The sequence below is a fragment of the Phyllobates terribilis genome, unplaced genomic scaffold (genome assembly GCF_046119375.1).
Source record: "Phyllobates terribilis strain yellow unplaced genomic scaffold, ASM4611937v1 Scaffold_1__5_contigs__length_1240528914, whole genome shotgun sequence".
NCBI classification, from domain to species: Eukaryota; Metazoa; Chordata; class Amphibia; order Anura; family Dendrobatidae; genus Phyllobates; species Phyllobates terribilis.
Genome location: NW_027362761.1, coordinates 1,203,015,917 through 1,203,041,536, shown reverse-complemented (window position 1 = coordinate 1,203,041,536; position 25,620 = coordinate 1,203,015,917). Strand labels below are relative to the sequence as shown.

Sequence of the window (25,620 nt, the reverse complement as noted above, 5' to 3'; positions counted from 1 at the left end):
GGTGTACCACTGGGCCTATTGCAATGACAAACCTCCCCAGTCCCAGATGTTTGACCTCCTACACCTGGTACAATAGTGGTTGCAACCTGAATCTTCCTCCCCTGCACAAATGGTTGAGAAAGTTGTCATGGACAATTTCATACACTCTCTTCCGAGGTCGGTGCAGTCCTGGGTTGCCCAGGGAGATCCCCGCAATGCCGATGACTTGGCGGGGTTGGTGGAAAGGTACCAGGAGGTTGAGAGTTCCTTGGGGAAACAAGGGGTCATAGCGTTTCCATACTTGAGTTCCCAAAATGGGGCGGACACCCAAAAGAGGGAAGGTAGAGCCACACCTGGGGGGGCATCCTAGACCTCAGGAGAGATCTGAGTTTCTGCCCAAGGTCCCGCCCCATAACGTAGTATGTTGGAGGTGTTATACCCAAGGTCACATAGCCGTCTGTTGCCCCATGACCAAGGAGCCAATGGACTGCAGCGCAGGACGGCGCTGCTTGTACTTTGCATACCCTGCCTGCAGTGCTGTTCCTCAACCAGACAATGGACCGCAGGCGTGCTCTGTATTGGTAAGTTTGGTAACCCTAGTGAGGGCCACAGTTCCTCATCAACTGGTTCCGGAAAAAAAGGTCGTCGTCCGTTGTATCCATGGGGACGCTAAGGACTACCCTGTGGCCCGAGAGGTCATAGATACAAACTGTGGTGCCGAAGCCCATGAGGTGGGCGTAGTCAAGGACCTGTTGCACCCTGTGCTAATAGGGCTGGACTTTGCATTGTTTTATTACTTGTGGGAGAAAGGGAGGAAGCCAGGTTGTCCGGACAACAACCAGGTTGCTCCGGATGAAACCTCCTCACGTTCCGCCGCTGCCGGTTTTCCTGTTGGTGTGCTTGTTGGGGATGAGGATGAGGCAGCATCCCCGGAGGCCAACGTCCCTGAGCTGGAGGTGTCCGGGGGAAACTTTGCAACTGCCCAGCTCAGAGACTTGACTCTAAAAGGGGCGTTTGATAATGTCACTGTTCTCAATGGTGTTGCTCAGGAGCCGGGGGCTGACAGCCGATATCTGCACTTCGCTGTAAATGGTGAGTTGTTATATAGGGTCACCAAGCTCAGAGGGGAGGTAATTAAGCAGTTACTGGTGCCAGGGATGTACAGGCACAGGGTGTTAGATATGGGCCATACACAAGTGTTAGGTGGTCATCTGGGGGTCGAGAAAACCCAGGAAAGGATCCTCAGGAGGTTCTATTGGCCCGGATGTCACTGAGAAGTTGTACATTTTTGTAGGTCATGTCCTACCTGCCAGCTGACCTCCCTGGTTGCCCACTTCCGTAGCCCCTTAGTGCCATTGCCAGTCATTGAGGTGCCATTGGATCGCATAGCCATGGATCTAGTGGGACCCCTGGTCAAGTCCGCCAGAGGACATCAGTATATCCTGGTGGTATTGGACTAAGCTACACATATACGGAGGCCGTGCCACTACGTAACGCCTCTGCCAAATGTATAGCACGGGAGTTGGTCCACATCTTCTCTAGAACAGGGTTGCCTAAGGAGATCCTCACAGACCAAGGGATCCCGTTTATGTCATGGATGATGAGGGATTTGTGCAAAACCCTGCAAATCACACAACTCAGAAAATCAGTCTACCACCCACAGACAGATGGCTCAGTGAAGAGGTTCAATAAAACCCTGAAGGCCATGTTAAAGAAGGTAGTATAGAAAGATGGCCAGGACTCGGACTGTCTACTACCGTACCTTCTGTTCTCTATTAGAGAAGCCCCGCAGGCCTCTACTGGGTTCTCCCAATTTGAACTGTTGCATTGCCGACACTCCCGTTGACTCCTGGAAGTGGCAAAGGAGACCTGGGAGGTCTACACCCTACAAGAGTGTGAACGAACATGTGGCCCAGATGCAAGAGAGGATTGCAGAGGTGATGCCCATTGTGAAAGGACACCTCTTCAAAGCACAAGGGGCACAGTCAAGAGTGTACAATAGATCAGCGAGAGTGAGACATTTCAACCCTGGGAATCGGGTACTAGTGCTGGTACCTACGGTGGAGATCAAGTTCCTGGCCAAGTGGCAGGGCTCCTATGAAGTGGTTGAAAAGGTTGGTGACGTCAACTATAGGGTCCACGAACCAGGGAGACCGAAGACCTACCAGTTGTACCATGTCAACCTCATTAAGCCGTTGCAAGACAGGGAGCCTGTGGAAGCTCCGTGTTAGATAACAAAGACTGAAACCAATGTGCAGGAAGTCAAGGTGGCAGAGTCACTGTCACGTGCCCAGAAGCAACAATGCCAGGAGTTGCTACAGCAGAACAAGGACCTATTCTCGGATCTACCGGGCTGTACTCAGGTCATAGAGCATGAGGTACTTACGGAGCCGCATGTCTGAGTGAATATGAAGCCATATCGGATTCCTGAAGCCCGCAGATAGGTGATCTCGATGGAGGTAGAGCGCATGCTGAACCTAGGGGTCATCGAAGAGTCTAAGAGTAGCTGGTCCAGTCCCATAGTCTTAGTGCCGAAATCAGATGGAGAGTGGTGCTTCTACAATGACTATAGGAAACTGAATGAGGTCTCTAAGTTTGATTCGTACCCAATGCCCAGGGTAGATGAACTAATTGAGAGTCTAGGGTCGGCCAGGTACATCACCACCCTTGACCTCACAAAAGGGTATTGGCATATCCCTATGTCCCAAGAGGCCAAGGAGAAGACGGCCTTTTCAACACCAGATGGGTGTTTCCAATACACCAGAATGCCGTTTGGGTTGCAAGGAGCACCAGCTACCTTCCAGAGAGCCATGGACCGAATCCTAGCTCCCCATAGGAAGTATGCAGCTGCCTACCTGGATAATATTGTAATCTACAGCCAGGATTGGGGTAGCCATCTGAGTAAAGTCCAGGCGATATTCGATGCTCTTCAGAAGGCGAGGTTTTCCATCAACCCGAATAAATGTGCCATGGGCATGGATGAAGCCAAATATTTGGGCTATGTTATAGGCAGAGGCATGATCAAGCCCCAAATAAATAAAATTAATGCGATTCAGGGTTGGCCAAAACCTCCCTCAAAAAAGCTGGTCAGAGCATTCCTGGGCATCGTGGGCTACTACCGCCGCTTCATCCCCAACTTCGCCATGGTAGCCGCCCTTTTGACAGACCTCCTAAAACGGACAAAGTCAGTTATGGCTAACTGGACTCCAGAAGCAGAGATGGCTTTCCAGGAACTAAAAGATTTTTCAAAAGTGTTTGTGGGCCAGATGGACGCGTCAGATGTCAGACTGGGTGCTGTCCTCTTACAAGACGTGAATGGGGAGGAGCACCCCATAATGTATTTAAGCCGGAAGCTGACATCTTGTGAAAAAAATAACTCCATAGTGGAGAAGGAATGTTTGGCCATCAAGTGGGCCCTGGACACCCTAAGGTACTACCTCTTAGGCAGGAAGTTCAGACTAGTATCAGACATGCCCTACTAAGATGGATGAGCGAGAAAATGGGGAACAATGCTCGAGTGACCAGGTGGTTCCTAGCCCTTCAGGATTTTAGCTTCCATGTAGATCATAGGTCTGGGAAACTGCATGCAAATGCTGGCACATTGTCGAGCATCCACTGTTTATAAAGCAGAAGGGGCAAGCCCCCCGGCTTTAGGCAGAGGGGAGGAGTATGTAAGAGGGCTGACGGACATGTCCTTGAGGGGAGATATGTGTCGCTTAGGTTGGCAGCTTAAGTGAAACTGGGAAAGCATGCTCCATCACACATAGTGCTGAGAGGGTTAATAGGACGTATCAGGGCCGTTTTTTTCAAGCAGTCATAATAGATGGGGGGGATTGGCTTCTCACATATCCCCACTCCAGGGCGTGTGTATAAAATGGAGACCAAGAGTCTCATTCAGTGTCGGTGGCTGGTGAACCCACCATTTTGGACGGACTGTTTACTTTCTGTTTGGTTACACTGTGCTGGACAAGGTTCTCTTTTGTTTACTACTGGAAGTGCGGGTTATGCAGCATAATAAACCTGCCTTGGACATTTTTAAAGACACAGTGTCCCGTGCCTTCCTCTATCGCAGATAAGTGAGTACCGAACCCTACACTGTGTTAACCCCTCTAGTTTCTGGATGCTCCTGGAGCACAACACTTCCTGTCTCATGTGCTTGTGTTACTGCTAATAGTTGCTGAATGCTTTAAAAGCAACAGCACTACTTCTGCATGTCACACAATGCAAAAGCAGTACTTCTGCAGGTTGCACTACTTCTGCAGGTTACAAAAACAACCCCAGGCAAAAATTATGGAATCACCGTGCTTGGAGTATGTTCATTTAGTTGTTTAATGTTGTTGAAAAAAAGCAGATCACAGACATGGCACAAAACTAAAGTCATTTTAAATGGCAACTTTAGGGCTTTAAGAAACACTAAAAGAAATCAAGATAAAAAATGTGGTACTCAGTAAGGGTAATTTTTTTCAGACCAAGCAGAGGGAAAAATTATGGAATCATTCAATTCTGAGGAAAAAATTATGTAATCATGAAAAATAAACACACAAAAGAACACTCCAATACATCACTAGTATTTTGCTGCACCCCCTCTGACTTTAATAACATCTTGCAGTCTCTGACGCAAGGACTTAATGAGTGACAAACAGTATTCTTCATCAATCTGGCTCCAACTTTCTCTGATTGCTGTTGCCAGATCAGCTTTGCAGGTTGGAGCCTTGCCATGGACCATTTTCTTCAACTTCCACCAAATATTTTCAATTGGATTGAGATCTGGACTATTTGCAGACCATGACATTGACCTTATGGGTCTTCTTTCAAGGAATGTTTTCACAGTTTTTGCTCTATGGCAGGATGCATTACCATCTTGAAAAATGATGTCATCATCCCCAAACATACTTTAAATTGATGGGATAAGAAAGCTGTCCAAAATATCAAAGTAAAAATGGGCATTTATTGAAAATATAATGACAGCCATCTCCCTAGTGCCTTTACCTGACATGCAGCCCCATATCATCAATGACTGTGGAAATTTGCATGTTCTCTTCATGCAGTCATCTTTATAAATCTCATTGGAACAGCACCAAACAAAAGTTCCAGCATCATCACCTTGCCCAATGCAGATTCGCAATTCATCACTGAATATGACTTTCATCCAGTCATCCACAGTCGGTGATTGCTTTTCCTTAGCCCATTGTAACCTTTTTTTTCTGTTTTAGGTGTTAATGATTGCTTATGTTTAGCTTTTCTGTATGTAAATCCCATTTCCTTTAGGCGGTTTCTTACAGTTCTGTCACAGACATTGACTCCAGTTTCCTCCCATTTGTTCCTCATTTGTTTTGTTGTGCATTTCCTGTTTTGGAGACATATTGCTTTAATTTTCCGGTCTTGAAGCTTTAATATCTTCCTTGGTCTACCAGTATGTTTGCCTTTAACAACCTTCTCATGTTGTTTGGCATTTGGTCCAGATTTTAGACACAGCTGACTGTGAACAACCAACATCTTTTGCAACATTGTGTGATGATTTACCTTCTTTTAAGAGTTTGATAATCCTCTCCTTTGTTTCAATTTACATCTCTCGTGTTGGAGCCATAATTTATGTCAGTCTACTTGGTGCAACAGCTCTCCAAGGTGTGATCACTCCTTTTTAGATGTAGACAAACGAGCAGATCTAATTTGATGTATGTGTTAGTTTTGGAAATGAAAATTAACAGGGTGATTCCATAATTTTTTCCTGAGAATTGAGTAATTCCATAATTGAATGAATAAATAAATAAATATTAGGGTTATCCAAGTGGCGTAGGTCCTGTGGCGCCAGAGGGTTGGCGAGAGCTACTCTTAACTGTATCAGAGAGTACAACACGTCAATATATGTAAACTCAATGGTCTCCCTGCACTATCTCGGTTCTGTAGGCCATAGGTCACAATCAGCCGGCGTAATACAGAATAGCACCATGCCACACTGGATGAGACCCAAATGGGAGGGGGGAGTTGGAGAAGCAACATGACATCACCACCGTGGTCTGCCAACAACTTATAGCTTTCCGCCCCTGAAATCACCAGAATCCAGAGTTAGGTGAATATATGTCTTTTTTATTTACTAGTACTTGTAGGGAAGCTGTGGGGGGCATGATGCAATGTGGAGTGAACAATACTGTGTTTAGGAGACCTACAGACATTATACTGTGTACAGGGACCTATAGGGGCATTACACTGTGCATAAGGGAGCTATATGGGCATTATAATTAATGTTGAGCCAATCCCGTAGTGTTCGAGTTCGGTTCGGTTCGTCGAACACCCGTGTGTTCGCCGAACTGTTCGTCGAACTGTTCGTCGAACACCTTCGAACACCGTTAAAACCAATGGCAGGCAAACAAAAACACATAGAAACACATAGAAAACACCTTCAAAGGTGTCCAAAAGCTGACAAACTGCTCAGAAGACATAACTAACACATGGAAAAGTGACAAGTACATATAGTCATGCGAAAATAAAAGAGGTGGAGGAGTAAAAGGAGGGGGAGACACAGATATAGGCATGTCATGCCCTTCTAAAATCCAAAAAGTGAGAAGCCGACACGGCCAGTCCGCTCCTGCCCGTGCCACCTCCGTGTCGCCGGGTTTGTGCCAGAGCCGCGGTGAACCCTGACGGCCAGCCCCCCTCTCCCAATACTGGTGCCTGTCCACTGGTGGGTCGAGCGAGCCCCCTGTGGTGGAGGCAGCTCTAAGCTTTTTAATTTAAATTGTCTCTCTAATTTGAATGAATACACTTTAAATCCATTTACAAGGATCTATTGGAGGGCAAGTCTCATGCCAGCAGCCGCGGTAATTCCAGCTCCAGTAGCGTCCACTAAAGCTGCTGCAGTTAAAAAGCTTTTATAAGGATCGAGCTCGGCTGTCCACCGCAAGGCATCCTACTGCCAGTCCCAGCCCCTATGCCTTGGGGTGCCTCCTGATGCTCTTCACTAAGTATCCCATGGTCCCGAAGCATTTCCTTTGAAAAAATTAAGTGTCTAAACTACAGGTGGTGTAGCTTGCTTAACAGCCGGGATAATCCGCTGACTAGCAGACACTGCTACTAGGCACAAAGTATTTCCTGGGCTAGATGCAGTTAAAAATTTGTAATTAGATACTCTCGTTGGATGCTGAGAAAGCATTCCATAGAGTCTCCTGGCACGCCACATATGATTCTCTTAAAAAGCTTGGGGTAGGGGTCTAGGGGACCCTTTTATAGCCAAAATCACGGCCCTGTATCGCAATACGTCACCTAGGCTGAAGATGAATGGAACTGTAGCACCCTGAGGGCTCGGTTGCTACAGACGTATTGCACCTCACCCAGAGGTGTGATATCTCACTCTCAGGTAAGGATGGAGTGTGGATCAGGACCCGACACCTGCATGCATTACACCACATTGCCGTGGGGCAGGGCGACCAATATGCCCCTGAGATGGGCACGACAGTCCCTGTCCCTGGCTGGAGTGGGGGGAGGGAACACTGAGGAAGGGGAACCCTGTAGTGCAGGAGCAGGGAGGAAGCAGTTCCTGGGTGCATTGAGAAGGGAGTATAAAAGGTGGGCACCATCTTAGTTCAGTGCAGAGAAGTCTGAGCAGAAGTGGCAGGGAGCAGGGGCTCTGCATGAGCTCTGCTCCGGAGGCAGGCCTAGTAACAGAGGCCCAGGCCTGGAAGAGGGAGAAGGAAGGAAGAGGAGCGGAGAAGGCTCCAGGAACGAGGAATGAAGGGATCCCAGGGGTGCGGACGGGCGAGTCGCCACCGCACGCCCGAATCCACCTGCGTGGAGGGGTCAGGCCAAAGGGGGAGACCGGTCCCCGAACTAGTGGAGGCAGGAAATGACCCTCAGCTAGAAACCGGAGGCTCTGACATTTTATGTGGCGGAGCCCCTCGCTACACCCGCTAGGAAGGCACCACATAGGGTCAGGGAAACTGGCGCCAAGTTTACCAAGAGGAGGCCCGAGGCAGCCGGACAGAAGTGTTGTTAAGAAAGGCCAGACAAAAGACACACAAAGGGGGTCCTGTGAAGTGCTCCAAAGTTATCTGGGAGTTGTCTGAGCCCCTCACCTGGTGAGCACAGTACGACGTGGGCAGCCGTTACCTGCAGACGTGGTCTGGATAATAAGAACTGTGAGTAAAGGCCCTGGACTGCATCACTGACTCCGTGTCGTTACTGCTGCTGCCCTGCACCATCACCCCCATCCTCCGCATACACTGCCCTGAGGCTATACTCCTCCCGTGGGGAGTTATGCTACGCTCTGCTGCACCCACAACACCAGCCTCAGCGGTCTTCCCTGTAGCGGCGGTTCACTCTGACCGCAATCCACGGGTGGCGAAGTCGGACATTTAAACATCAAAACCACATAAATAGTTCCGCCACTGGTTTGACCGCCCTGAGCCACGGAACCGGGTCGCCGACACGAAGACTACAACCACCAGCATCCACCAAAAAGGGTCCGGCTCCGGGTGTCCCAAGGCCCAGGGGGTGCGTCAGAACATTTTCATCACCTTTCACAATCACCAATGGGACAAGGCAGGGATGTCCTCTGTCCCCTCTCTTATACATCCTAGTGACGGAGCACCTGCTCTCATCAATTCGCCATAACCCCAATATTAGGTGGATTGAGGTGGGAGGCACCGAGTACAAGTGCTCTCTATTTGCTGATGATGTCCTAGTATATATCACTCAATCACATATATCCATCCCTGCTGTTATGGCTGAAATAGATCACTTTGTTACATGGTAAAATTTTAAAATCAATGCAGCGAAGTCTGAGGCCCTCGATGTTTCCCTCCCCAAATCCATATAGGATTCCATCCAGTCCAACTTTCCCTTTGCCTGGCCCTCACAGGGTATCAAATACTTAGGAATTCCTATTCATAGAGACCTCTCCCATCTATGTTATCTTAATTTTGGGCCCTTTATTGAACAATTCCATACAGACCACGGTTGGCAAGTTAGAACTGTAAGATTCACTACGTGAACCACTGGTGTTTTGTGGAAAAGCACATGTACACTGCGTTCCAAATTATTATGCAAAAAGTGTTTAGGAGTGATAAGGGAAGAAATTGTTTGTTTGTCAGTTAAACTCATTGATGGTGATGTGTGTCAGGGCTCTTTATTTCACTGTAAGCAATTGCAGACACCTGTGCTAATTAGTTTGGCAGGTGTGTCCAATGAAAGGCAAGACTACTTAAGAAGGCTCTCTCACATTATTAAGCAGCCTACATTTTCTGCCAAAATGGGAAAGAAAAAGGATGTGTCGGCTGCTGAGAAGCAACAAATTGTGGAGTGTTTAGGTCAAGGCATGACTACAATCAACATTGTGCGATGATCAGGATGAAGTGTCTTGGCAATCAAGAAGTATGTAGCTGATTCACAGTACACACGTGTGCGTGCTGATAAGGGCAAATTGAGGACTCTTTCCTACAGGCAATTACGTCAGGTTAAAAGAGCAGCGGTAAAAAAGCCTTGTCATAGCAGCAGACAAGTTTTTGAAGCTGCTGGTGCCTCCAACGTCCCCCGAACAACAAGATGCAGGGTCCTTCAGAGGTTTTCAGCTGTGCATACGCCATCCTGTCGACCTCCTCTATCCACTTTACACAAGCAGAAACGGCTCCAGTGGGCCAAACATTACATGAAGACTGATTTCAAAACTGTTTTGTTCACGGATGAGTGCCGTGCAGCGATCGATGGTCCAGATGGATGGAGTGAAGGATGGCTGGTTGATGGACACCCCACGCAAACACGGCTACAGCGCCAACAAGGAGGAGGTGGAGTAATGTTTTGGGCTGGAATCATGGGGAGAGAGATTGTCGGCCCCTTTAGGATCCCTGAAGGCGCTAAAGATGAACTCCATAATGTATGTGGATTTTCTCAAACAGCACTTCCTGCCATGGTTCAAGAAGAAGAACCGTGTATTTCACAGCACGATCATTTTTCTGCATGATAATGCACCGTCTCATGCTGCACATAAAACATCTGCATCTCTGGCTGATATGGGCATAAAAGGGGACAAACTTATGGTGTGACCCCCATGCTCCCCTGACCTCTACCCCATTCAGAACCTTTGGAGCATCATTAAAAGGAGTGTCTATGATGGCGGGAGGCAGTTCACATCTAAGCAACAGCTCTGGGAGGGTATTCTGTCCTCATGCAAAACAATTGAAGCAGAAACCATCCAAAACCTGACAAATTCAATGGACGAGAGAGTTCAGAAGCTCCTTTCGAACAAGGGGTCCTATGTGAAAATGTAACATCACCTACAATAAAGTTTTGAGTTGAAAACTGTTTGATTTCAGTTTCTAAAAACCTGCTAATGCTTATAATTTCAAAAATGACCATTTTTTTGGTCTTTATTAAAATGAAAAGGTTGATCGAAAAGTTTGGGGGATCTAAGAGTGTGGCAACCCAGTAGTCATGATTACTTCGAATTCTGACAATATGAGGGTCATGCTGCAGGTAGTGCAGCAAGAAGGCACTTATGTGTCTTGCGCATCTCGGAGCCCCAAAATTATTTTCCGGGCTAGATGCAGCTAAAAATTATTTTTAATTTTAAATCTGGTGGACCTTATTATAGATGGCCTAATAGGATCAGTGCTGCACACTGCTACAAAGCCCAAATTATTTTCCAGTCAAGATACAGATAAACATGATTAGTAATTTGAAAGCTTAAAACGGTTGGTGAGGTGATTTTAACCAATCATCAAGCTTTTACTCTCCCCAGGATGACACAGGGGTAGAAAAGTCGTTTCGGATCCATGATTTGTTCATCTTTATGAACGTGAGTCTGTCTACATTATCAGTGGAGAGCCGCGCGCGCTTTCTGTCAGCACACCACCAGCAGCGCTGAACACACGTTCAGACAGAACGCTGGCTGCGGGGCATGACAAGATCTCCAAGGCGTAAGTGGCTAGCTCCGGCCATTTATCCAGATTGGAAGCCCAAAAAGAGCAAGGGTCCAGTGACACAGTCGTGGCTTCAATGTTTACTTGGAGATACTCCTGTACCATCGTCTCTAGGCGTTGACTATGTGTCAGACTTCTTGTCTCCTGTGGCCTTGCAAAGGATGGGCTAAAAAAGTGGTGAAATGATTCCGCAAAATTGATGTTACCAGCAGATACTGTGGTTCTGTTACGGTTTGAATGCTGAACACTTGACGGTCCCACGGTTGGCAAGTTGGAACTGTGAGATTCACTACGTGCACCACTGGTATTTTGTGGAAAAGCACATGTAAGATTCTGCAACAGTCTCTGCTGATACTCCTGCATGCGTGCATCCCTTTCTATGGCAGGAATAATTTCTGCAAATTTACTTTTGTACCGGGGATCTAACAGTGTGGCAACCCAGTAGTCAGGATTATTTCTAATTCTCACAATTCGAGGGTCATGTTGCAGGTAGTGCAGCAAGAAGGCACTCATGTGTGTTGCGCATCCAGGAGCACCAAGTCCCTGTTGTGTTGGTGGCGAGGTAACAATCATGCTTCCTTCCTCTGTCCTCTCCCCCCAACCTCGCACAACAGAAATGTGATCAAGGTCTCCCTCATCTGATGAGTCTTCCATCAGTTCGTCCTCCACTTCTTCCTGGGCTCCTGCACCTTCCTCACTAGTTTGGCTGCTACCATGCGCCCTGGTAAAACCATCTCCCCCACCCTCACATGCCTGCCGCCTTGGTGCTGCCGACCGTCTGGACCTTGCAGATGTTAGCCCGTCCACATACAACTCCTCCTCCTCTACTTCCTCCACCTCCTCTTGTGCCACCACCTGACTCCGAATTCTGTTTAACATGTGCTCCAGCATGTAAATCACCGGAATAGTCATGCTGATAATGGCATCGTCAGCACTAAACATCTTCGTCGCCATTTCAAAACTGTGCAGAAGGGTGCATAGGTCCCTGATCTGAGATCACTCCTCCAGCGTGATTTGCCCCACCTCTGAATCTCGTTGGCCCAGACTATACGTCAGAACGTATTGCACCAGGGCTTGTCGGTGCTGCCACAGTCGCTGCAACATGTGCAGAGTTGAATTCCACCGGGTAGGCACATCGCATTTTAGCCGGTGAAGTGGCAGGCCCAACGACTTCTGTAGAGATGTAAGTCGCTGAGCTGCGGGATGCGAACGGCAGAAGTGAGCACACAGCGACCGTGCCCTCTGCAGAAGGCCATCTAGTCTGGGATAGTGGGCTAAAATTGCTGGACAACCAGGTTCAACACGTGAGCCATACAAGGCACGTGTGTGACATTGCCCCGGCGAAGGGCCGCACCCAGGTTTGCAGCATTGTCGCACACGGCCTTCCCTGGTTTCAGGTCCAGTGGAGACAACCATTCATGAAATTGGTTCTCCAGAGCTGACCACAACTCCTCAGCTGTGTGACTCACATTTCCCAGACATTTCAAAGTAAAAACCGCCTGATGACGTTGAGCCCTACTGCCAGCATAGTAAGGAGGTGTGCAGGATCCCTTCTGCGCAGTTAGAAAGCTTGTGGCATGACCAGACAGGCTTTGGGTGCAGGTGGAAGACCGAGAGGAGGTTGAGGAGGCAGAAGCAGTGGAGGAACTTTGACATAAAGAGGATTGACGCACAACTCGTGGGGACGGCAAGACTTGGACAGCAGCCCCTTGTCCTGCTGTCACCATAGTAACCCAGTGCCCAGTCAGCGACATGTAACGCCCCTGTCCATGCCTACTCGTCCAAGTGTCTGTGGTGAAATGCACCCTGTCACACACAGAGTTTCTCAAAGAAGCGGTGATGTTGTGTGCGACATGCTGGTGGAGCGCAGGCACACCTTTCTTTGAGAAGTAGTGCCGACTGGGCATCTGGTACTGGGGCACTGCGACGGAGATAAGGTCTCGAAAATCCTCTGTGTCCACCAGGCGGAAAGGCAGCATTTCTGTAGCCAAGAGCTTGCAGATGGTGAAATTCAACCTCTTAGCTTTCTCATGGCTAGGAGGAAATGGTCTTTTACTTGTCCACATCTGAGGGACCGAGGGCTGGCTATTGTGCTTAGACGGGGTTGATAAGGGTGTCCCCGGCAAACTGCCGGTCTGTGAGGAAGATGCAGGCAGACATGTTAGGTTGCCTTGATCCAAAGGTGGTGCTATCGATGTCGGACAGCGCTCAACACCAGCTGGTGTTACCACCTCCAAAGAAAATGATGACCTGCCAATCACGCTGGCTATTGCGGGTAAAGAGGTGGCAGGTCTGCGCCCCAAAACAGGTGTGACTGCTGTCCCCCCAGTCACAGAGGATGAAGAGGCCGAGGATGCACAAGATATGGCAGACGGTGGTTGGCCCGGCCGGCTAGGCCGCATTGTAGCACACTGAGCTTCCCACTGCAACTTATGCTTCATGTCCATGTGCCGGTTCATGCATGAAGTACTCAAACTATGTATTTTTTGGCCTCTACTTAGCTTTTGCTGACAAATGTTACAGATAACACGAGTTGGGTCATCTTTATCGATCTGAAAAAATGCCCAGGCTATGCAAGGCTTAGCACCCATGCGACCTGAAGAGCCACCACGACTTGTGGTGAGAGGCAGAGTTGTGTTTGAGGATGCAGTTGTTGACGTGCTTCCAGTACTACGTCTTTGTCCAGGAAGGCGCAACCTGACCTCGTCGTCACTAGCATCTTCCTCCACCTCCTCTGCTGACCTCATCTCTTGGCTGACTGTGGGTTGACAGTAAGTGGGATCTCCAACCTCATCATCATCACCCTGTGTGTTATCACACCCGTCGTCCTCAGAGCCAACCGGTTCCTGCCCTGACAAAAAACTAAAGTTGTCGCTCCAATCAGGTATTTGAGTCTTATCATCGTCTTCCTCATTGTCTCCACCAACAGGAGTTACAGTTTGGGAATGAGGGTCTACATTATGGTCAGAACCTTCTGCGTCTGGTCCTGGATCCGACTCATAAAGATTCTGGGCATCAGTGCAGATCATTTCCTCGTCTGGATTCACAGAAGCGCTGGAGTCGACCTCTGATACCCAGGCTATAGTATGAGTAAACAGCTCTGCAGACTCAACCATCTGTTCTACCTCATACTCAGACGGGCAGCTGGAGATTTGGGAGCTGTGAGGAAGCAAGTGCGATTTGGGTGACACCTTTGAGGACTGGAGTATTTGTGATGTTGAAGTTGATGTGGAGGAGAGCCCACTTAAAGGAGCACTTGATATCCTTTGAAGCACCTGCTGTTTTTGTGCCTCATCTGGAATTTGTAGCGATTGGCGTGGCCGTAAGAAAGGGATCTTATCACATTGTCCGCTAAAAGAAGTAGACATTTTAGTTTGGCTGGAAGATGGTCTTTCTTCTGCAGATGTTACTGTTGCTTTAACACCTACCCCACGGGCACAACCTTTTTTCCCCTTCCCAACACGCCTATTCCCCTTTCCACCAGCAGCAGGCCTTTTTCCACTCATTTTGGTGGTTAACTAATTCACAACTCTGGAGTTGTTTGCACAAAAAAACAATGGATGGTAACCGAGCAGAGCTGAGTGGCCAAACAGTGGTATTAGGCCAAAACTATTGGATGGGTTAGATTAAGAAAAAAATTATATTCAATTTGCAACCTGATGGAGGTCAGTATAGATGGACTAATACAACAAGTCCCACACACAGCTAGAAGCCCAATATTTTTTCAGAGGTAGATGCAGAAAAAAATATATTCAGTTTGCAACCTGATGGAGGTCAGTATAGATGGACTAATACAACAAGTCCCACACACAGCTAGAAGCCCAAATATTTTTTCAGAGGTACGGTAGATGCAGATAAAAATTATTTTTAATTTGCAACCTGATGGAGGTCAGTATAGATGGACTAATAGAGAAAGTCCGACACACTGCTAGAAGGCCAAATATTTTTTCAGAGCTAGATGCAGAAAAAAATTAGATTCAGTTTGAAACCTGATGGAGGTCTGTATAGATGGATTAATAGAACAAGACCCACACACAGCTAGAAGCCCAATATTTTTTCAGAGGTAGATGCAGAAAAAATATATTCAGTTTGCAACCTGATGGAGGTCAGTATAGATGGACTAATACAACAAGTCCCACACACAGCTAGAAGCCCAAATATTTTTTCAGAGGTACTATAGATGCAGATAAAAATTATTTTGAATTTGCAACCTGATGGAGGTCAGTATAGATGGACTAATAGAGAAAGTCCGACACACTGCTAGAAGGCCAAATATTTTTTCAGAGGTACTGTAGATGCAGATAAAAATTATTTTTAATTTGCAACCTGATGGAGGTCAGTATAGATGGACTAATAGAGAAAGTCCGACACACTACTAGAAGGCCAAATATTTTTTCAGAGCTAGATGCAGAAAAAAATTATATTCAGTTTGCAACCTGATGGAGGTCAGTATAGATGGACTAATACAACAAGTCCCACACACAGCTAGAAGCCCAATATTTTTTCAGAGGTAGTTGCAGAAAAAAATATATTCAGTTTGCAACCTGATGGAGGTCAGTATAGATGGACTAATACAACAAGTCCCACACACAGCTAGAAGCTCAATATTTTTTCAGAGGTAGATGCAGAAAAAAATATATTCAGTTTGCAACCTGATGGAGGTCAGTATAGATGGACTAAGAGAGAAAGTCCCACACACTACTAGAAGGCCAAATATTTTTTCAGAGCTAGATGCAGAAAAAAATTATATTCAGTTTGCAACCTGATGGAGGTCTGTATAGATGGATTAATAGAACAAGACCCACACAGCTAGAAGCCCAATAATTTTTCAGAGGTAGATGTAGAAAAAAATATATTCAGTTTGCAACCTGATGGAGGTCAGTATAGATGGACTAATACAACAAGTCCCACACACAGCTAGAAGCCCAAATATTTTTTCAGAGGTACTGTAGATGCAGCTAAAAATTATTTTGAATTTGCAACCTGATGGAGGTCAGTATAGATGGACTAATAGAGAAAGTCCGACACACTGCTAGAAGGCCAAATATTTTTTCAGAGGTACTGTAGATGCAGATAAAAATTATTTTTAATTTGCAACCTGATGGAGGTCAGTATAGATGGACTAATAGAGAAAGTCCGACACACTACTAGAAGGCCAAATATTTTTTCAGAGCTAGATGCAGAAAAAAGTTATATTCAGTTTGCAACCTGATGGAGGTCAGTATAGATGGACTAATACAACAAGTCCCACACACAGCTAGAAGCCCAAATATTTTTTCAGAGGTACTGTAGATGCAGCTAAAAATTATTTTGAATTTGCAACCTGATGGAGGTCAGTATAGATGGACTAATAGAGAAAGTCCGACACACTGCTAGAAGGCCAAATATTATTTCAGAGGTACTGTAGATGCAGATAAAAATTATTTTTAATTTGCAACCTGATGGAGGTCAGTATAGATGGACTAATAGAGAAAGTCCGACACACTACTAGAAGGCCAAATATTTTTTCAGAGCTAGATGCAGAAAAAAATATATTCAGTTTGCAACCTGATGGAGGTCAGTATAGATGGACTAATACAACAAGTCCCACACACAGCTAGAAGCCCAAATATTTTTTCAGAGGTACTGTAGATGCAGCTAAAAATTATTTTGAATTTGCAACCTGATGGAGGTCAGTATAGATGGACTAATAGAGAAAGTCCGACACACTGCTAGAAGGCCAAATATTTTTTCAGAGGTACTGTAGATGCAGATAAAAATTATTTTTAATTTGCAACCTGATGGAGGTCAGTATAGATGGACTAATAGAGAAAGTCCGACAAACTACTAGAAGGCCAAATATTTTTTCAGAGCTAGATGCAGAAAAAAATTATATTCAGTTTGCAACCTGATGGAGGTCAGTATAGATGGACTAATACAACAAGTCCCACACACAGCTAGAAACCCAATATTTTTTCAGAGGTAGATGCAGAAAAAAATATATTCAGTTTGCAACCTGATGGAGGTCAGTATAGATGGACTAATACAACAAGTCCCACACACAGCTAGAAGCCCAATATTTTTTCAGAGGTAGATGCAGAAAAAAATATATTCAGTTTGCAACCTGATGGAGGTCAGTATAGATGGACTAATACAACAAGTCCCACACACAGCTAGAAGCCCAAATATTTTTTCAGAGGTACGGTAGATGCAGATAAAAATTATTTTTAATTTGCAACCTGATGGAGGTCAGTATAGATGGACTAATAGAGAAAGTCCGACACACTACTAGAAGGCCAAATATTTTTTCAGAGCTAGATGCAGAAAAAAATTATATTCAGTTTGCAACCTGATGGAGGTCAGTATAGATGGACTAATACAACAAGTCCCACACACAGCTAGAAGCCCAAATATTTTTTCAGAGGTACTGTAGATGCAGCTAAAAATTATTTTGAATTGCAACCTGATGGAGGTCAGTATAGATGGACTAATAGAGAAAGTCCGACACACTGCTAGAAGGCCAAATATTTTTTCAGAGGTACTGTAGATGCAGATAAAAATTATTTTTAATTTGCAACCTGATGGAGGTCAGTATAGATGGACTAATAGAGAAAGTCCGACACACTACTAGAAGGCCAAATATTTTTTCAGAGCTAGATGCAGAAAAAAATTATATTCAGTTTGCAACCTGATGGAGGTCAGTGTAGATGGACTAATACAACAAGTCCCACACACAGCTAGAAACCCAATATTTTTTCAGAGGTAGATGCAGAAAAAAATATATTCAGTTTGCAACCTGATGGAGGTCAGTATAGATGGACTAATACAACAAGTCCCACACACAGCTAGAAGCCCAATATTTTTTCAGAGGTAGATGCAGAAAAAAATATATTCAGTTTGCAACCTGATGGAGGTCAGTATAGATGGACTAATACAACAAGTCCCACACACAGCTAGAAGCCCAAATATTTTTTCAGAGGTACTGTAGATGCAGATAAAAATTATTTTGAATTTGCAACCTGATGGAGGTCAGTATAGATGGACTAATAGAGAAAGTACGACACACTGCTAGAAGGCCAAATATTTTTTCAGAGCTAGATGCAGAAAAAAATTATATTCAGTTTGCAACCTGATGGAGGTCTGTATAGATGGATTAATAGAACAAGACCCACACACAGCTAGAAGCACAATATTTTTTCAGAGGTAGATGCAGAAAAAAATATATTCAGTTTGCAACCTGATGGAGGTCAGTATAGATGGACTAATACAACAAGTCCCACACACAGCTAGAAGCCCAAATATTTTTTCAGAGGTACTGTAGATGCAGATAAAAATTATTTTGAATTTGCAACCTGATGGAGGTCAGTATAGATGGACTAATAGAGAAAGTCCGACACACTGCTAGAAGGCCAAATATTTTTTCAGAGGTACTGTAGATGCAGATAAAAATTATTTTTAATTTGCAACCTGATGGAGTTCAGTATAGATGGACTAATAGAGAAAGTCCGACACACTACTAGAAGGCCAAATATTTTTTCAGAGCTAGATGCAGAAAAAAATTATATTCAGTTTGCAACCTGATGGAGGTCAGTATAGATGGACTAATACAACAAGTCCCACACACAGCTAGAAGCCCAATATTTTTTCAGAGGTTGATGCAGAAAAAAATATATTCAGTTTGCAACCTGATGGAGGTCAGTATAGATGGACTAATACAACAAGTCCCATACACAGCTAGAAGCCCAAATATTTTTTCAGAGGTACTGTAGATGCAGATAAAAATTATTTTGAATTTGCAACCTGATGGAGGTCAGTATAGATGGACTTATAGAGAAAGTCCGACACTCTGCTAGAAGGCCAAATATTTTTTCAGAGCTAGATGCAGAAAAAAATTAGATTCAGTTTGCAACCTGATGTTGGTCAGTATAGATGGACTAATAGAATGATGCTATGCCCAAGAGATTTTACTTCACTAGGTGCAGTAAAAAAATTGGTATTCTATACACAGGTGGTTTATCTTGCAACACAGATAGGCTACTCCACTGACTAACACACTCTGCAATAGGCCAAAAAGGATTAGCTTTGCTAGATTCAGCCAAATGCTGTGAAAAAAACTTGCACAGCACTGGCACAGACCTGCCTGGCAAAAACTGATAGGAACCTAGTCCTGAAAAGGACTCCAATTACAATTAGTCTTTACTCCCACAACCTATCTATTTAAGAGCACAGACCTGCCTGATAAAAGTTGTAGGACATGCTGTAACCTAGTCCTTAAAAGGACTGCAATCACAACTATTCCCTACTCCCAAGCTATCTGTATATTTGTGCGAAAATTGGCTTGAAATTAACAAGGTATAGCGCACACAGCAACAGCGGTGCCGTCTAACACGCAGCTGCAGCAGTGAGAAAATGGTGGCGACGGGGAAAATGGCTTGGTCTTATAGGGCAAGGACATGTGACATACACTGCCAATGACACATGCCTTTGCTTGTGTGAAAAAAAGCACTTCGCTCCGTGTGTGCGCTGCTGATAGGCTGACAGATTGCACCTCCCCACTGTAAATGCGGGAAAGAGAAAAAAAAATGGAGATCTTCATTGTTCCTGCAGAGATCCATCCCCTGCCCCTCCCCCCACCCCGCTGTACACTCAAACTGCGTATTAACATTAATTTTCATCATTACTGAAAAAAAATCCAGTTATGATTTTGGTGCACGAACAGTTATCGAACATAACCTCGAACAGCCGAATTTTTCTCAAATTGTTCGTGTTCGCCGATCGGCTCGAACACCGCCCAAAACAGCTCGAATTTGAGATTGGCGAACAGTTCGAGTAGAACAACGCTCATCTCTAATTATAATGTGTGAGGACTAGGATGGCTGAATATTATACAGTGTAGGAACATAATGTTGTGCATAGGAAACTGTCAGAGCACCACGGTGTGAGATTTATTCTGTGTACAGTATAGAGAGGTTTTGAGAGCTATAATACTGTGCATAGAGAAGAGTGGGGACAATGCACTGTGTATAGGGGATCAATGGGGACATTAACTCCTTAGTGACAGGACCAATTTATTGAAATCTGACCAGTGTCACTTTTTGTAGTAATAACTATGGAATGCTTCATCATATCCCATTGATTTTGAGATTGCTTATTTTGTGACACATGATACTTTATAATAATGGTAAATTTAGGTTGATATGTTTTGTGTTTATTTATAAAAGTATCATAAATTTGACAAAAATGTTTTAAAAATTGCAATTTTCAAACTTTGAATGACTATCCCTTTAATCTCAATAATCATTCCACACAAAAACATTAATAAATAACATTTACATCAGCACCATTTGTAAAATGTTGCTTATTTTTGTTAACATTTTAGAAGGTTTAAAAATGTTGCAGAAATTTTTTATTTTTTCAAAGAAATTTACAAAACTTATTTTTATAGGGACCTGTTCAGTTTTGAAGTGACTTTGGGGGTCCTAAATGTTGGAAACCACCCAAAAGTGATACCATTTTAAAAACTGCACCCCTCAAAGTATTTAAAATTGCTTTCAGGTAGTTCAGGAAGTAATGGAAAGTGGCATAACAAGAATGAGGCTATGTGCACACAATGCAGATTTAATGCGCTTCTGCGGCTGTTTTTCCGCCGTTGAAATGCATTAAAACCGCTTGTTAATAGGTCTGCCATGTATAGCAATGAGAATCCGGATGTGCTGTGAAATTTCCGCTCCGGCTTACCATTGTGGTAAAAACCACAGCATTACCATTTATTGCTCGATTCCACGGCGAATTTGCGCACATTGACTTGCATTCAATCGCAGCAAACTTTCAGGTAGAATATCTATACCTGCGGAATTGCTGGATTTCAATGAAAATGAATAGGGGCGAAATTGCACCGGAAACGCAGTGCGGGAGGTACCCGGGTCAGGAGAGGAGGCTATTACTCCTCTCATCCGACTGTGTCTCTGGCTGATAACACCGAAATTAGCGTGGATGGGAGGATCAGCAGTCTGCTCTGCCCAACCCGTGTGCCCATGGTAGTAAATAAATAAATAAAAAATAAAAAAATAAACCTTTATACTCACCTGTCCGATGGCATCCGGTATCCTGCTGGTTCCCGGCAATGCTGTCTCCCTGGCGGCCAGCGGTACACTACGGGGAGCGGGCTCGTGCCCCGCAGTGTACTGAGCTGCGACGACCTGCGCTTACGTCACTGATCAGCTGATGGTCACTTGACCATCAGCTGATTAGTGTCAGCAGCGATCAGCTGATAGTCACGTGACCTACAGCTGATCATTGCCGGCAGCGATTAGCTGATAGTCACGTGACCATCACCTCATAGGTGACACCAGCGATCAGCTGATCGGTCACGTGATCTTCAGCTGATCAACCCCAGTGAACTCTTTCAGCAGCATGTATACTGACAGGGGTGATTTTATACCCCTGGCAATATACATTGCTGTCTTCTACAGCAGTGACATCAGTGGTGGCTGATGTCACGGCTGTGGAAGTGACCCAGATTGCTGTGGGACACTCGGCGTAATCATGGACTGCGTCGTTGATGGCAGACAGCGAGGGATATATTTTTTTGTTTTTTTACGTTTTTTTCAGGAGATCACGGGCTTTGCGGATGGAGGGTAATAAAAAAAATTTAGAACCATGTGTGTTTTTTATTTCATTAAAATACTTTCTTCTGGCCCTGTCTTTTATTGAAAAGGCGGTGACCATTTTACTACGCAGTTAATAATGGGGGAGTCTTATACACGCCCTCCATTACTAGCCTGGGCTTAATATCAGCCGCCAATACAAGTCTGACGTGAACCCCAACCCCATTACCCTACTTGCCACAACTACAGGTTATTGGGAAGGCGAGGCTAAGTTCCAGATTTGACGCATCTTAAGAATGCGCCATTTCTGGGACTGCTGACGGGTGATATTAATAGCCACAGAGGTGGCTAATGTCCATGGCCCCTTCCCTGGTTATTAATATCAGCATGCAGCTGTCTAGTTTAGCCTTTGCTGGTTAGATTATATAGGGGGACCCCACATCAATTTTTTTCTGGGGTCCCCCTGTAATCTAGCCAGTAAAGGTTAAACAAACAGCTATGGGCTGATATTAATAGCCAGGGAACATTGTTGGCTAATGGCCCCTTCCCCGGTTACTAATATCTGCCCCCAGTGGTCGGCTTTCCCTCTGCTGGTTATAAAAATCATGCCATTTTTTTTTTATTTTAGGCTCTGTGCCCATAATTCAGCACTTTGGACGCAATTTTTTTTCTGCGTCCAAAATATTGCATTCTATTGAATGCAGGTAAATCCACATGTGTACACTGAACCATGCGGATTTACCACATTCAATACTTTCTAGTGGTCAAATTTCTGTTGTGGAGACTAGCAACTCCGCAAGAGAATTTGACATGCTGCGGTCCTGAATGACGTGCCACATGTCAGTGTCCACAGGTGATTCGCAGCCTCTGATGCACACATAGTGGACATGGGATTTCTAGAGATCCCATCCACTGTGCTGTAACATCTGGACACTGCGGGTTTGACGCTGTATAAACACGCAGCGTCAAACCTGCAGCGGCTCCTGACCGTGGCAATGTACCCAACTCGCTCTCAGCATGTCAATTTCAGTAGTGGGCACGATAGTCTCCACTGCAGATTTTGAGCAATTGAAATGTCATTATATGCAGTGGATTCACATGTACTGACAACAAAAGTGCGGGAATAGAACAACAAAAATATGCCACGTCCAAAGCGCTGCTGAGTGCTGATCGGGGGGATGTAACGGCTATCGAAACGTCTGTGAGATGTTAATTATGGCCAGGGAAAATGTTTGCTTAATGGAATCTTCCCAGGCTAAAAATAACAGCTCACAGCAGCCGCATAAATTACATGAATAGAAATGCCAATGAAGATTGGGCGAATGGGACTAGCTGACACTCAGCTCTTTTGTTTGGTCAGATCAAGGTTTCAAGGTTTCATAACCAAAGTTAATTCAATTAAAGAGTTAAATAAACACACAGAGTAAACACTTTATTTGAATTACAGCAGACACATTCTTTAATCATTTAAATGAACCAATGTACTCACACCAGTTCCATGGTAATTTAAGGGTTTAAGCAATGCCCCACCAAATAACTTAATTTAGCTCCAAAAAGCATTCTTTGATGTACAAAAACGCTGCATGCATTTTTTATGCCAGGGAGAGGCAAAAACGCTCAGGAAATTTCTACTTCAATTCCGCATTGTGTGCGCAGAGCCTGAAAGTTTATTTTTAGCACCTAAATTTTGATAACTTCTGAAAAGGCATTATTTGGCAATGAACTGCAAGGCAAACATCAGGACCACACAATCAAGATCTCAGTGTGCTGATGAGGGTAAAGAGGAAGCCAGCACACTTTGTTAACTATTTAGATTCTGTAGTCACTATTGACAGCAGAATCTAAGGGGTTAAATGTTCATGGTCAGTGCCAATACTGATGGTGGCTGATGCAGAAAGTTGTCAGCTATAGTGTACAGGTGACAGTTACCGGATTGTTACCTGTCGGGGAACGCTAGTCTCTTATATCTCAGGTCAGTAAAAAGATGTCTAGTGGTCACTAAGGGGTTAAATTGTGCATATGGTAACTATTATATACAGTAGCTATAGAGTCATCACTCTCTGTATAGGAGATCAGTTTGGACATCATACTGTGGGGAGGTAATTTGTGCACCATCATAATGTATATAGGGGAGCTATAGTGACATACTGTGCATGGGGTAGCTGTGGGGGAAACATCCTGTAAATAGAGAAGCAGAAAACTGATCCTTGGGGAGATGTGGGGGCATTATGCTATGTAAAGAGGAGATATTGGGGCATCCTACTGTGTTTAGGAGAGCTCTAAATGGGGGAATCAGAGGACATTATTACTGTAAATTGGGAATTTAGGGGACATTATTAGTGTAAGTGAGGGAGACTGAGGCTGTAGGGCTCCTTTGACATAAAAATGTCATGCGAGCCCTGGAAACCATTGTCTGATAGTGATGGAACAGCACTAGAACTGGAGGTAAGTACAAGCTGTGTTTTTTTATTTTACATAAGGGAATATAGCAATTGAGAATGAGTTGTTTGAGTAGTGGACAACCCCTTTAAAGCCAAACTAAGCCTTGTCAGAATAGAATTCATTTTGCATACAATGCCATTAAATATTTTCCAAAAGACATTTTTTAAATTTTTTCTTTTTCTTTTCTAATACTTACATTCTATATTTCAGATGCTGAAAACTGTGAAAAGTGTTTTACCACCGAATGGCCAAATGAGACAAGAGACAAGTGTGTCCCTAAAGTTATTGAATTTCTCTCTTATGACACTGATGTAGTCGCCTATGTTTTCTTATTCTTGTTAGTTTTATGTTCTACTATAATTATATTACTAATAGGAATATTTACATTTTTCTGGAATTCTCCTGTTGTCAGAGCTAATAATCGTAACCTCAGCTTCATTATCCTTGTTTCTCTCAAGCTCAGTTTGCTCTGTATCTTTCTCTTTATTGGTAAACCAGTGGACACGACCTGTATGCTCCGGCATATCTTCTATGGAATCATCTTCACTATTGTATTGTCATCAATCTTGGCCAAGACCATCACAGTTTGTATCGCCTTCAAAGCTACCACTCCTGGCAGCCCCTGGAGAAAATGGCTTAGTGTTAAACTCCCTAATTCTATAGTCATGATTTTATCATCTCTTCAGGTCCTAAATGGAATACTTTGGTTGTTGTTTTCTCCTCCTTTTCAGGAGCTTGACATGGACTCCTATCCTGGAAAGATCATCATTCAATGTAATGAGGGCTCAAGACTGGCCTTTTATTTCATGTTGGGTTATATGGGGTTTCTGGCAGCGGTGAGTTTAATTCTGGCTTTCATGGTAAGAAATTTACCTGATATCTACAATGAAGCCAAGTACATCACCTTCAGCATGCTGGTGTTCTTCAGTGTCTGGATCTGTGCCATCCCGGCTTACGTAAGCAGTAAAGGAAAAAATATGGTTAGTGTAGAAGTTTTTGCCATATTGGCTTCAGGTAATGGAATAGTGATATGTATATTCTTACCTAAGCTGTGGAACATACTGACAAAAACAGAAATAAAAAAAAATAAAAAATGAACAAAAAAAAACCACAGATAAGTTGTACGGATTGTCTGAATTTGATAAACTTTTATTGATTCCTAACCGGTCAAAATATAGATTGAATACCCTGGATGCAGGTTAAAAAATCATAAATGATTGACAGTTATGGGGAAGAAAACCTGCTGCTGGCCATGTGTTTTGCTCCATCCATCTTCCCATCAACTCTTTCCAGATGGGCAGGAATAGTAGATCTTTTTAAAGTTAAAAAACAATTGCTTGTCAATAAGCCGTGAATAGAATTATTATTATTTTATTTATATTATTTTCATGTTTATGTGTGGGCTTAAAGCTGCAGTGGCAGCATCAGAAGCCACATTGTAAAAAATATTATAGATCAGTCAAGAAGAGGTCTGGCAGTGTATGGACAACAACGGCAACCTGGGCATATACAGCACTGTAGAGCACTATAATACACAGTGTGCAGCCAAGACATGCTTGACTACTTGCCTGGTTATGCAGTGGCAGTGTAAGAGGAAGAAGCTGCATTGGATAGAATTATTATGCATAAGGCATGGCAAGTAAACCAGGCAAGTAGATGTCTGGCAGAGTAGTGCCATCAAGGGCAGCCCCGGTAGCAGCAGT

At 44.4% G+C, this 25,620-nt stretch overlaps 1 protein-coding gene across 1 annotated transcript in view; it reads left to right on the top strand.

Moving 5' to 3' along the window:
• Positions 1-25,014, top strand: part of LOC141220557 (vomeronasal type-2 receptor 26-like) — a 177,157-nt gene extending 152,143 nt beyond the window's left edge. The window contains exon 6 of the mRNA XM_073666400.1: positions 24,128-25,014. Coding sequence (XP_073522501.1) covers positions 24,128-25,014 — 887 coding nt within the window. The remainder of the gene's footprint in view (positions 1-24,127) is intronic.
• Positions 25,015-25,620: the final 606 nt, after the last annotated feature.